This window comes from Geotrypetes seraphini, chromosome 12, assembly GCF_902459505.1.
Source record: "Geotrypetes seraphini chromosome 12, aGeoSer1.1, whole genome shotgun sequence".
NCBI classification, from domain to species: Eukaryota; Metazoa; Chordata; class Amphibia; order Gymnophiona; family Dermophiidae; genus Geotrypetes; species Geotrypetes seraphini.
The window spans coordinates 96,984,589-96,999,127 of record NC_047095.1 but is presented as its reverse complement, the minus strand read 5'-3'; the positions used below and the strand labels follow the sequence as shown (position 1 = coordinate 96,999,127).

At 44.7% G+C, this 14,539-nt stretch overlaps 1 protein-coding gene across 2 annotated transcripts in view; it reads left to right on the top strand.

Moving 5' to 3' along the window:
- LOC117346629 (zinc finger protein 260-like) overlaps positions 1 to 12,873 on the top strand; it is an 80,318-nt gene extending 67,445 nt beyond the window's left edge. For both annotated transcript variants that reach the window (XM_033916516.1, XM_033916517.1), the window contains exon 7: positions 11,109 to 12,873. In XM_033916516.1, coding sequence (XP_033772407.1) covers positions 11,109 to 12,838 — 1,730 coding nt within the window. In that variant the 3' untranslated portion in view covers positions 12,839 to 12,873. The remainder of the gene's footprint in view (positions 1 to 11,108) is intronic.
- Positions 12,874 to 14,539: the final 1,666 nt, after the last annotated feature.

Below are 14,539 nucleotides of genomic sequence, written 5' to 3'. Positions count from 1 at the left end.
GTTATTTTTGGGGATAGGGGATACAAGAATGTGGCCAAGATCGGTTGGGAAGTGACCAGTGGACAGGCATAGTGAGACCCAGTTGAAGAGTTCGACTTTAAAAGAGGGGGGGGGGGCGGATTTCATGATGGTGGGTGGGCAACTGTCTAATAGGCAGTTGGAGTTAGCGTATTTTGAGTAGAGTTTGAGAAAAAGGTTCCAGTCTGGGCTTTCGAAGGAACTCCAGATCATGTCTGTTGTTGAACCAACTGTGTCTGCTGCAGGAAGGTTGAATATTGGCTCGGGGCTGGGAGTTTTGAGAGACGATTTTAAGGTGTGAATTTTGTTGGCAAAATAGTCTGCTAGGGCGGGAGGTCTGAGCTGGAACGTTTGTGTGAATCTGTTTCTAGCAGTGAGTTGACTATTCTAAACAGTGCTTTACTGTTTAGAGAAGGGGAGTTAATTAGTTGGGAGTAATGTTTACTGCGTTTTTCATTGATCAATCTTTTGTATGCATAGACTTTCAGTCGCCAATTGAGTCTATCGTTGTCAGTCCCTGATTTATGCCATGTCCTTTCTAGTTTCCGTACTTCGCGTTTTATGGCTAAGAGATCCACATCAAACCAGCTGTTTGAGGGCCGAGGTATTTTCTTGCGAAGTCTTAGGGGGGCGATGGTATTTAGGACTTGGTCGCTGAAGTTTTTCCAGTCTAGATGGAAGTTGGGGTCGGGATTGGAAATGGGGGTGTAATGTGACCAGAAATCTGCTGGATTAATTTTTCCTCTTGTCCAGGTCATCGTCTTTGTGTGGTTGGGCGTGGGCTTCCTGTTTGGTTGTTGTTTGAGCCATGCTAGTTCGAAATGGCACAGGAGGTGGTCGGACCAGGGGGTGTTAGACCAAGTTTGGTCTGTGAGGCTTATGTTAAGAGTGGTGGAGATGTTGGAAAGGAAAGTGATCAGGTCAAGCTGGTGACCTTTATTTTGTGTTGTGATATGGGGGGGGCTTGGTGAAGCCTAACAATGTGAGGAAGGAGAATAGGTCTGCAAATTGGAGTTCTCTTCTTGTTCAAGGTATAGGTTGATGTCTCCTGCTAAGAGGTTGTGGGTGCCGGCTGCCGAGTTCGTGAGAAGGAATTCGTAGAAGTCTTCTTTTGCTAGATTCCATTTGTTAGGGGGTATGTAGAATAGCGTGACGATAAGGTTATCAATGTGGTCAATTTTGGAGATTTTGCATGTGAGGATTTCCAGGTCATTGGTTAGTTTGGAATCTAGGATTTGGAAGTGAAAGTGGTCACGGAGAATGATGGCCAGGCCACCTCCCCTTTTGGAGTTTCTTGCGAGGGGGATGATTTTGTAATGTGGGAGAATATCCCCTATGATGGCATCCTGGTCGGAGATGAGCCATGTTTCGGTTAGGAGTACAATGTCTAAGTGGGTTTCTTCCAGCCAATCTTTGAAGAGTTGGGCCTTATTTCTAACCGAGCGAATGTTCAGGTAGGCGCCAGGGAGGATGGAATATTCTGGGAGGGACGAGGGTTCCGTACGTTGTAAATTTTTTAGGGATCGTTTTCTATTGTGTGTTGGTCTGGGTGGATGACGGGAAGTGTTGATCACGGGGATGGGGAAAGGACCCGTTTCTGTGACATCACGAACGAGTCGGTGGGGGCGGAGGAATTTGTTAGGTCCTGGGATTCTAGACACTTGATGATATTAATCACAGTTCTAAATAAAATAAACACTTGTTTATAGTAATGTGAAAACTCAGACCCTGAACTCATAAATTAGTGATCATACCAACAAAGGTTCAACGGGGGACCATCATGGTTTTCACTGTCCCCTATTACCATCCATATTCACTTTGATAATAATGAAAAACACTTATCTGTTTTGGATGGTACAGACGCTGCGAAAGAACCTCTGTGGCGTGTAAAGTGACTCGTGCTAATTAAAAGCAAATTGTGTGTACATTGGTATTCACTCCATAATAATGACCCTGTCCCCCCGACTCGAGTTTCAAGTCTTCTTCAGGGAAGGACACTAGTAATACAAATAATCAAAAATAACAGTTAAAACTCATTTCAATGATATTCTTGTGATACGTAATATCTAAAGCCTATTTAAGAAGGCCCAAGGAATCTATACTCTCATTCCTAATAATTCCTAAGTATCATTAAATCTATAAACTAAATACCTGTAAAGGCTCAATACATCAGATGGACATCGAAAACGGGAATGACTGTTGCAATACGAAAACCCATAGACTGAACTGTTTAAATCCCCGTCACACCGGAACTAGTGGGGCCCCGACCCGGAAGGGAATGATTAATGTCAAACAACATACCTAGGTCAATAACCATTCTATTTCCTGGTTTAACCCTTGCGGGCTCAATGTTTGCCACTCAAAGATGAATCGCTGTTCACTGCGAATCAGGTACCTACTGAGATCCCCCTCACAATATCTGCTCTGAATAAGAACAGTATATTGAAGGTCATCAATTGAATGGGATTTCGTAATCCAATGGGGGCAGAATTGGATTTTCGTAATCCAATGTAAGGAGGGCGGAGATTCTCTGATTCCGGATTCCACTCAAATACTCCGATATCCTAATTTTGATCTTATGAGACGTTTGCCCAATGTAAAATTTTTTACAAGGGCATTTCATACAATACACTACTCCTGTCGAATCGCAGTTGGTGCCAGATTGTAATTTAAATGTCCTGCCGTTGCCATTAGGGATTTCCACATGAGAGGTAAACCAAACATATTGACACAAGCGACATTTGTCGCACGCTTTGTGAGGCTGCAAATTATGGAAGTCATACCTCTCCTTTCTATATTTCAATTTTTCCCCTAGATTGGGGGCCCTGGAAAATGCAAACTTGGGATTCTAGACCATGCGATATAGGTTGGTATAGGTTCGAAGGCTAAAGCTTTTGTAATCCAGCCTCTAGTGCTAAACAAGTAGAGTAGGAGAAAGGCAATGAGCTTGTGAGTGAGGCTAGACATAAGAACATAAGAAGTTGCCTCCACCGGGATCAGACCAGAGGTCCATCGCACCCAGCGGTCCGCACCCGCGGCGGCCCATCAGGTCCATGACATGTCAAGTGTTCCCTGCCCTAAAAAACCTATCCTTACTTCTATCTGTATCCCTCAATCCCCTTTTCCTTCAGGAATTTATCCAAACCTTCTTTGAATCCCTGTAGTGTCTTCTGCCCCACCACAACCTCCGGGAGTGTGTTCCATGTGTCCACCACTCTCTGGGTGAAGAAGAACTTCCTGGCATTGGTTCTAAACCTATCCCCTTTCAGTTTCTCCGAGTGCCCCCTTGTACTTGTTGTTCCCCACAGTCTGAAGAATCTGTCCCTGTCTACCTTATCTATGCCTTTCAGGATCTTGAAAGTTTGTATCATGTCTCCTCTAAGTCTCCTCTTTTCCAGGGAGAACAGCCCCAGCTGTTCTAGCCTGTCGGCATACGAAAGGTTTTCCATACCTCTTACCATTTTCGTCGCTCTTCTCTGGACCCCCTCAAGCAATGCTATGTCCTTCTTGAGGTACGGCGACCAATACTGGACACAGTACTCCAGATGCGGGCGCACCATTGCACGGTACAGTGGCATGATGACTTCCTTTGTCCTGGTCGTGATACCCTTCTTGATGATACCCAGCATTCTGTTTGCTTTCTTTGAGGCTGTCGCGCATTGTGCTGATGCTTTCATTGTTGTATCCACCAGCACACCCAGGTCTCTTTCAAGGGTACTTACATCTAGCAATGTTCCCCCCATTGTATAGCTGAACATCGGGTTCTTTTTCCCAACATGCATGACCTTGCATTTCTCTATATTAACGCATCTGCCACTTTTTAGCCCACTCTTCCAGCTTCGTTAGGTCCCTTTGCAGGTTTTCACAGTCTTCCGTGGTTCTAACCCTGCTGCAGAGTTTGGTGTCATCTGCAAATTTGATAACCTCACATTTCGTCCCTGTCTCCAGATCGTCTATAAATATATTGAACAGGAGCGGTCCCAACACCGACCCCTGTGGAACTCCGCTCGTGACCCGTTGCCAGTCTGAGTATTTGCCCTTCACTCCAACCCTCTGTTTTCTGCCTGCCAACCAGTGTTTAATCCATCGGTATACATCCCCCTCCACTCCGTGGTTCCACAGCTTCTTAAGCAGCCGTTCGTGGGGTACCTTGTCGAAAGCTTTTTGGAAGTCGAGGTAAATTATGTCTATGGGTTCCCCTTTGTCTATCTGGCTGTTTATTCCCTCAAAGAAATGTAGTAAGTTTGTGAGGCAAGACCTTCCCTTGCAGAAGCCATGTTGGCTCTCCCTCGGCTGCCCATTTTTTTCCATGTGCTCGCAGATGCTGTCCTTAATAAGTGCTTCCATCATCTTACCCGGAACCGAAGTCAAGCTCACCGGCCTGTAGTTTCCCGGGTCTCCTCTTGATCCTTTCTTAAAGATAGGCGTGACATTTGCTATTTTCCAGTCCTCCGGGATCTCCCCAGTTTTCAATGACAGATTACATATTTGCTGGAGTGTTTCCGCTATTTCCTTTCTCAGTTCTTTTAGTACCCTTGGGTGGATTCCATCCGGGCCCGGTGATTTGTCGGTTTTTAATCTATCTATCTGTCGTAGGACGTCCTCATGGCTTACTTCTATTCGCTCCAGCTTTTCATCTAGATCCCCACTTATAATCTCCTCAGGTTCTGGTACATTGGATGTGTCCTCGCTCGTGAAGACCGACGAGAAAAACTTGTTTAACCTGTCTGCTACCTCTTTTTCCTCTCTTACCACTCCCTTTCTGGTTCCATCATCCAACGGTCCCACTTCCTCCCTTGCCGGTTGCCTCCCCTTCACGTACCTAAAGAACGGTTTGAAGTTTCTCGCCTCCCCAGCCAGCTTCTCTTCGTATTCTCTTTTTGCTTCCCTAACCACTCGGTGGCACTCTTTCTGGTGTTTTTTGTGTTCCTTCCGGTTTTCCTCAGTTTGGTCCTTTTTCCATTTTCTGAATGATGATTTCTTGTCGCTTATCGCCTTCTTCACTTCCTTTGTTATCCACACCTTGTTTTTTGTTTGATTCTGTTTGCGCCCTTTCCTAAACCTGGGGATGTACATGTTTTGTGCTTTTTGCACTGTGTTCTTGAGTAGGGACCAGGCTTTCTCTACGGTCTCCATCTTCTGTGAGCTGTTTCTGAGTTTATGTCTCACCATTTTCCTCATAGCTTCGTAGTTCCCTTTTCTGAAGTTGAGTGCCATCACTGTGGTTCTCTTCACTTTTGATGTTCCCATTTCTAGTTTGTACTGGATCATGTTGTGATCACTGTTTCCTAGTGGCCCTACTACTACCACCTCCTTTGCGGGTCCCCCTAGACCGTTGAGGATTAGGTCAAGAGTGGTATCTCCTCGTGTCGGTTCCTGGACCAGCTGCTCCAAGAAGCAATCCCTCACAGCCTCCAGGAACTTTGTTTCCCTCGCGCTGCTGGAGTGTCCAATGCTCCAGTCTATCCCAGGGTGGTTGAAGTCTCCCATAACCGTCACCCTTCCGCTTTTGCATTCCTGCCTCAATTCTGCTTCTAGGTCATTGTCACTTGTTTCTGGCTGTCCAGGTGGGCGATAATAAAGTCCCAATTTTGTGTCGGCTCCCTTTCTTCCTGGTAACTTAACCCATAGCGATTCCAAACCTTCTGCCCTTGTTGCCGTATCCATCCTGGTCGAGTGAATGGAGTCCTTTATGTATAGCGCTATTCCTCCTCCCTTCTTACATGTCCTGTCTTTCCTATAGAGTTTATAACCTGGTAGTACTACGTCCCATTTGTTGTCCTCAGACCACCATGTTTCTGTGATTCCAATTATGTCTAGGTCTTCTTTGTTGGCCATGACTTCCAGCTCTCCCATTTTGGTGCGTAGACTCCTTGCATTGGCGTACAAGCAATTTAAGTTTTGGTTTTTTACTTTCCCTGTTGTTCTTCCTTGTGGGTTGATTCTCTTGTCGTCCCCTTCTTGGGGTGCCAGCCCCTGAGTCCCATTTTGTTCTTCCCCTTCCCATGGTGTGATTTCTTTGTCCTCAGCTGTCTTCCTCATTTCTGCATGTCCTTTTAGTTCCTGCTGTTTTTCCTTCTTTTCGCTCTCTAATTTCACTTGTTCCTTGAACTCCTGTAGTTCGTCTTTGAGTCCTTTTTCGCAATTTTCCCGCTTGCCTTGGAGGCCTACTTTGCATTTTTCCCTTTCAATATCTTCCTTTGATATTCCTTCCCGAAGCGTCGACACCAGATCGACTGTCAGCTTTCCCCCTCTCCTCAGTTTAAAGCCTTGTCTATTGTGTTCTTGACGTTATTTGCCAGCTTTCTTGTTCCTGTCGTGCTCAGGTGCAGTCCGTCCCTCCTGTAGAGCTTGTTCTTACCCCCAAAAGTTGACCAGTTCCTTACAAAGTGGAAGCCTTCCTCTTCGCACCATCTCCTCAGCCATGCGTTTATGGCTTGCAGCTCGGTCTGCCTCCTTACATCTGCCCTCAGTACTGGCAGGATCTCTGAGAAAGCTATCTTCCGTGTCCTCAGCTTCAACTTCCTTCCCAGGGTCTGGAACTGCTCGGTTAGTGTAGTCCTGCTGTAATTTCTTCTGCTGACGTCGTTTGTTCCAACGTGGATTATCACCGCTGTCTCCTCTGTCTCCGCTCCTTCCAGGATCCTCTCGATTCTGTCGGTGATGTCCTTCGTTCTTGCCCCTGGGAGACATGTCACTAGCCGGTCCTCTCTCCCTCCTGCTACGTGACTGTCAACTTCTCTCAGGATTGAGTCACCCACTATGACTGCAGATTTCCCCTTCTTCAGTTTCCTTTTTGGTCTTAAGTCTGTATCTTTGGTGTGGTCCTCTACTTCTCCCTCAGAGTTCTGGTGGGTCTTGGCCTCCTCTCTCATCTCGGGTATTCCACAGAGTCCTTCTCCCCCGGCGTCTGGTGGATTCCGTCCTCCATCTGGTGGATTCTGTCTTTCATCAGTTGGGTCCTGTCCGACTTGCTGGTGATCCTGTACCCCCACCATCCTGCAGGCCTCCTCGATGAATTTCTCGAGCTCCCTAACTTGTTCCTCAATGTGGCTGTCTCTGGTGGGGTCCTCAGTTGCCCAGCACGGTTCTTCTAAAGCACGGAGCCCCTCCAGCTCCTGGACCTAGACATGTTGGGGTGGCTGATGGGGTGGCGAACAAGGGGGCTGGACTGGGAGTGGGAGTGGGAGGGGGGAGGGCAGGCTGGAGGGGCTGGGGAGGAGAGAAGACAGACGCTTAAGGGGAGGTGGGCAAATACCCAAGACTCAAGGGCAGATAAGAAGAGGGCTTGAGGGCAAGTAATGAATATAAGTCTATGAACAGCTGTACAAAATAAGATTATGAGCAGGTATGTTATAAAGGTCTATGAACAGGACTGTAAGATAGAATACAGGTCTATGCGATACGAAATGTAAATCATGAACAGATGTGCGATATGAATCTAAAAGCGGAAATGGTATGGATGATTATGAACAGGTATGTAATAAAAGTCTATGAACAAGTATTAAATAAGAATCGTGGGCAGATGCAAAGTATAAATCTTTGAGCATTTAAAAGGTAGTGCACTGATCAAGGTGGTCGCCAGTGAGAGTCAATGAATATGATACGCGGCCCAAACGAATTGGAGACACTGAACTAGGTGTCAGTCCTTGGCGGGTTGTTGGTCTAGGGGGTGATGGGCAAGAGGGCAGTAGCAGCTTGAGCAAATCTTTTCTCTTTCCTGTTGGTTCGGGGGAGGGGTGGTTTCACTCACTCTTGAGGGCTCCCGAACTGGATGTTGGCCTGGTGCTGCAAATCTTTTTTCTATCTCCCTGTTGGTTCGGGGGAAGGGGAGGGCTCCCGATAGTTGCAGGTTCCCAGGCCTTCAATAACGAATTAAAACAAGCTCGACCATGGGTAAGGTTCTCCAGTGGTCGATTCTGGCTGCTGTGGGGGAAGGGGTTCCCAGGCCATTTCTGGGGGTGTAGCATGTTTACACACCCGGCCGGGCGAGAAGGAAGGCGGCTTAAGAGCCCTGTGGTAGCTGGACGTGACGTGGGCCGTCTCCTCGTGTGCGGTGGGTTCAATCTGTGAGGTTTTCTTCACCAAGGACGCTTCACAAAGGCGCGTACTAAGGCGCACGCACCTTTGCCGTGCGCCTTAGCTGCGCGCCGAACGGCAGCACGCCGTTAGCGCTGCTGCTCAAATCTTTCACCCGCTGGCTCAGGGGAGGGGCAAAACGGCATTCGCGTGCCTTGTTGGAGCAGGCTCCCGACAAAATGGAGCTCGGGCCGCTGCTGCTCAAATCTTTCACCCGCTGGCTCGGGGGAGGGGCAAAACGGCACTCGCATGCCTTGGTGGAGCAGGCTCCCGACAAAATGGAGCTCGGGCCGCTGCTGCTCAAATCTTTCACCCACTGGCTCGGGGGGTTAAAATAGGTCTAGCCCCAAATGTCCACATAGAAACATAGAAAATGACGGCAGAAAAGGGCCAAAGCCCATCAAAGTGGCCAAAGTCCACTCTACTGACCCACCCCCCTAATTCTACCCTCCTAGAGATCCCACCCCTAATGACCCTTCCCCTTAACTCTGCCCTCTTAGAGATCCCACATGGGCATCCCATTTACTCTTAAAATCTGGAACACCGCTGGCCTCTATCACCTGCACTGGAAGCTCATTCCAATGAGCAATCACTCTTTCAGTGAAGAAATACTTCCTGGTGTCGCCATGAAATCTCCCGCCCCTAAGTTTTAGCAGATGCCCTCTTGTGGCCGAGGGCCCTTTGAGAAAGAAGATATCATCTTCCACCTCGATGCGACCGGTGATATATTTAAATGTCTCAATCATGTCTCCCCTCTCCCTACGTTCTTCGAGAGAGTATAGCCACAATATATTCAGCCTCTTCTCGTACGAGAGATCCTTGAGCCCCGAGACCATCCTAGTGGCCATCCATTGAACCGACTCGATTCTCAGCACATCTTTACGGTAATGTGGCCTCCAAAATTGTACACAGTATTCCAGATGAGGTCTCACCATGGCTCTGTACAATGGCATTATGACCTCGGGCTTCCGGCTGTCGAAACTTCTGCGAATACAACCTAACATTTGTCTTGCTTTGGATGAAGCCTTCTCCACTTGCTTGTCAGTTTTCATATCTTCACTAATGATAACTCCTAAATCTCGTTCTGTTGTAGTCCTAGCTAAGGTCTCACCATTTAAGGTGTAAATTCTGCATGGATTTTTACTGCCAAGGTGCATGACCTTACATTTTTTGGCGTTGAAGCCCAGCTGCCAGGTCGAGGACCAATGTTCCAACAAAAGCAGGTCCTGAGTCATACTGTCAGATGTTTTCTAAAATGTTTGATTATTGCAGAAGAATGTCCAAATTATAAGCCCACCCCTGTCCCATCCAAACCACACCTCCTATACATCCCTGTGAGAGTTACATGCACTGCGTATGAATGGCATAGAAATCTGTCTACAAAATAGGTTTCAAAAATAGCGAATTTGAAGGGTTTGGCAAGAAACAGCCATCTGCCCCTTTATGCCACTTTTTGGACATTTTTCTTTTTTGAAAATAAGCCCCATAGTAAGATATGTGCAATAAGCTAGAAAACATTAACAAGCCTATATCTAACTGGGAGACTCGTAGTAACATACTTACAATGAGATAATCAGAATTAGCAAGTGTGGAGGAGGGGCATAATCAAAAGAAACGTCTAAGTCCATTTTGGGCCTAAGTCACTAGTTGCCCAAAGTCGGCAGTGTCTAAAGTTCATTCCTGAAAATACGTCCCAAATATTTTTCTTTTTTGAAAATCGTTTAAGTATAAGTCTAGCCGTTTGGTCGGCCACACTGCTAAATCGTCTATATTTATACCCCATTCTCGTCCAAAAATTCGTCCAAGTCAAAAATGCCTAGAACAAGACCTTTTTGACGTGAGAGGGTTCCAGCAAAGTGGACACCCAGACATGGCAACACAGTAGTGGGGCACCTTACAGGGCACAGCTGCGAACTTCACAAAAAGGGTGCCATATACACATCTCAACACAACTCCCTTTATAGGTCATGGTGAGCCCCCCCAAAACCTACTAGACCCACCTGTCTACAACCCCAATAGCCCCAGACTACTTAAGCCACCTCTGTTCTGCTCTATTAGGCTTTCCTATGCCAGGTGCTGATGTTCTGGAGGTAGATATGTAAAGTTTTTATTATGATTTTTATGGCAGTGGGGGGAGGTCAGTGATCATTGGGGGGGGGGGGGGTGCGTTGGGGACTGCACTTTGTGTTTGTAGTGGTTATCTGGTCTCTTTGGATAACTTTTTGCCACTTAGACCTGGTTTTCAATTGCCTAAGTTGCTACATATAAGTTTCATCTGGGCAGCCTCGTTAAACTTTCGGTTATACTTGTAGTATGACTAAGTTTAGGTCTGCCGACATCCCACCCAAATCCTGCCCTCACCACTCCTCCTAAAACGCCCCTTTTAGCTCTGGGCGTACAGCAGCACTAAAAAGGTCTAAGTCATTTTTAAATACCTCTAAAACCCAGTTTAATTATCGGCACTTGGACAACTTGTCTTACTGATCATCCAAGTGCCGATTTAGATGTATTTCCATTTCAATTATGAGCCCCATACTATTTATTTAACAGATGCAATAAGAAATACATAGCAAGATTCATACAGAGGGTAACTGAGATTATAACTCTGTTTATCCAATAGATGAAATAAGCATATGGTAGCATGCTCACCATAAGGAAATTGAAAAAAGCGTATATTTCTTATGTAATAGTGAAAATGAGAAGAGATAGTAACACACAGGTAGCAACAGATACAATAAAGGGTATAGCACCTCCTTACAACAGATGTAAACAAATGCTGAAAGAGAGGAATTGAACAACCTTAAAAGGGAGGAAAGAAAAGCAATTGAGAGCATTGAGAAAAGCTCCTCTACCTCCTCCCACAAAACTGTTTGGCTGCTAGCCCTGTAGTTGCCTACGTGCAATATCATTTTTTGTTATGTGACATGTGGAGACTTAGCAAAACAAATGTCTTTAAAGATTACTTAATAACTGTATAATTTATGTGTATAACTCTCATTTTTATCCAACAGATGATGGATTTGGGAACAACTGTAAGAGAATGAGAGAGGGTGATAGGCAGCAGATGGAGGAATTGAAGCATAAAGACATCTCCACAGATCCTTTAACTTATTGTGTGGGAGGTACGAGTAAAGTTACACCATCCACCATAAAAGAAAGACTTCAGAATGTAGCTAGATGTAATGTATGTACTGAACAAGGGAAAAATTTCAACCATTTCTCAAATCTTGCACAAAATCAGAGACAGTTTCAAAACACTGCAAATGAAGAAAGATTCTCTGAGAATTCAGAATGTACAGAAGAAAAGAAAATTCACAAACAAAAGTCATTCCAATGTACTGAATGTGAAAAATGTTTTACATATAAATCACAGCTTATAATTCATCAGAAAGTTCACAAAGGGCGAAAAACATCAAAATGTTCTATACACAATAAAAACTTCAGTCAGACATTTCAACTGAGAAGTCATAAATTAATCAACACTAGAGAGAAACAAGCGAATGAAATGAACCTCCAGGGAGCAAAGGTATTTAAATGTTCAGTATGTGAAAAAATCTTCAATCAAAAAAGTAATCTTAGAATTCATGAAAGAATCCACACTGGAGAGAAACCATATAAATGTTCTCAATGTGATAAAAGTTTCAATCAAAAAATTAACCTCAGAACACATGAAAGAATTCACACTGGAGAAAAACCATATACATGTTCTCAATGTGATAAAAGCTTCAAACAAAAATGTAAACTCAGAGTCCATGAAAGAATCCACACAGGAGAAAAAGCATATAAATGTTCTAAATGTGATAAAAGCTTCAATCAAAAAATTAACCTCAGAACACATGAAAGAATCCACACTGGAGAGAAACCATATCAATGCTCTCAATGTGATAAATGCTTTAATCACAGAAGTAGCCTTAGAATTCATGAAAGAATCCACAGTGGAAGAAAACCATATAAATGTTTTCAATGTGATAAATGCTTCAATCAAAAAAGTAATCTCAGAATTCATGAAAGAATCCACACTGGAGAAAGACCATACAAATGTTCTCAATGTGAAAAAAGCTTCAATGAAAAAAGTAAACTCAGAGCTCATGAAAGAATTCACACTGGAGAAAAACCATATAACTGTTCTCAATGTGATAAAAGCTTCAATCAAAAATATAAACTAAGATCTCATGAAAGAATCCACACTGGAGAAAAACCATATAAATGTTTTCAATGTAATAAGAGCTTCAATAAAAAAAATAACCTGAGAACACATGAAAGAATCCATACTGGAGGGAAACCATATAAATGTTCTCAATGCGATAAATGCTTTAATTATACAAGTAGCCTTAGAATTCATGAAAGAATCCACACTGGAGAAAAACCATATAAATGTTCACAATGTGATAAATGCTTCAATCAAACAAGTAGCCGTAGAACTCATGAAAGAATCCACACTGGAGAAAAACCATATAAATGTTCTCAATGTGATAAATGCTTCAATCATACAAGTAGCCTTAGAATTCATGAAAGAACCCACACTGGAGAAAAACCCTATAAATGTTGTCAATGTGATAAAAGCTTCAATCAAAAAACTAACCTCAGAACGCATGAAAGAATCCACACTGGAGAAAAGCCTTATAAATGCTCTAAATGTGATAAAAGTTTCAATGAAAAAAATAACCACCAAATTCATGAAAGGATCCACACTAGAGAAAAAACATATAAATATTCTCAAGATGATGAAAGCTTCAATTAGAAAAGTATTCTGAGAACTTATGAAAGAATTTATACTAGGACTTCCGGTTTGGACTCAGATGATATGGCTGCATGAGCTACGAGCTCCCACTTCCTGCCCAGATAATCGTGCAAGACTGCTCTTACCAACTGCTCCTTTTCACAATCTGAATACTCCACAACACTAACTGAACTGGTCTGAACATTATGGCTACAAAAAAATCCAAATCAGATGCTCTGCCAGCTAACAAACGCCTTAAGTCTGCTCCTCCATCTCCAGACAAGGGCGGCGTTGCCGAGGACCTCGTGGAGGAATGTGACCCGATCATGGCAGAACTGCAGAGCATTAAAACAATGATGAAGATGCATATTGATGTCTCAAAGGATATGCGCATTGAGCTGGAGTCCATTCATTCCCAACTAGCTGCCTCACAACAGCATTTCGACCTACTTAACAACAGAGTCACGGCGGTGGAGAAGGACGTCTTGGCGATTTGCGCCAATTCCGCGGCCATCTTGAAATTAACAACGGATCTGGAGGATTTGGCTAATCGTGGCCGAAGATCGAATTTACGAATTCTTGGCGTACCGGAGGGGGCTGAGGGCAATGATACTATATCCTTCATGACATCCTGGCTCCCTAAATTCCTGGATCTCGACTTCTCTCCTGCCCTTGAGCTCGAGCGTGCCTATCGCTCGCCCTCCACCCCCCAACAAGGCAACAAACATCCTCGACCGATAATAATCAAGGTGCTCCGATTTCAACATGCCCTGCTGATCCTGACTACCGCCAAGGGGAAGGCGTCGATGCTTTACCAGAGACACAAAATAATTATTGTGCCGGACTTAGCCCCTGCCACTGCTGCGAGGCGTAAAGCCTTCCTCGCCATGCGCCAGGACCTTAAAGATCTGGGCGCGCAATAGGGCCTCTTTTATCCGGTGCGGTTTCGGGTGACATATAGGACTATCTACGAATGTAAGGAAACAGAATACTTGCTATGTAATGTAACCTGGTTATCTTCCAATGTTATAATAATAATAACTTTATTTTTGTATACCGCAATACCACAAAACAGTTCAGAGCGGTTTACAGGTTAAGAGACTGTACATTTACAGCGAAGTTACAGCATATCAGAAAACAGTTCAGGGCAATTTATGCAATGAAGGTGCAGAGAATTAGTTAACAAGTGTATGGTATAAACCAGTGACAATTACAAAAATGAGCTGTTGCAAGGGAGGCTGCCAACCGGGGAAGAGGGAGACGAGGTTGGGATTATTAGTTTGGTAGGGAGGGTGGGGGTTAGAGGAATTTATCAAAGAGGTAAGATTTGAGAGATTTCCTGAAGGATTGATAAGTTGGGGCAAGAGAGATGAGGGTGGACAAGCAGTCATTCCATTTGCCAGCTTGGAAAGAGAGGGTTTTGTCGAAGAATCTTTTGTAGATGCATCCTTTTGGGGAGGGGTAGGCAAACAGGTGGGCATTGCGTGTACGATTAGAGCCTGGGAAGGCGAAGTGGCGTGACAGATATATCGGGGCTGAGCCAGTTAGGGTTTTGAAGCAGAGGCAGGCAAATTTGAAGATGATCCTTGCTTCGAACGGTAGCCAATGAAGTTTTCTATAGAAAGGGCTGATATGGTCTGACTTTTTTTGAGCCCGTAGATGAGTTGGACGGCGGTGTTCTGGATGAGTCTTAGTCGTTTAATGGTTTTCTTGTAGGAGCCC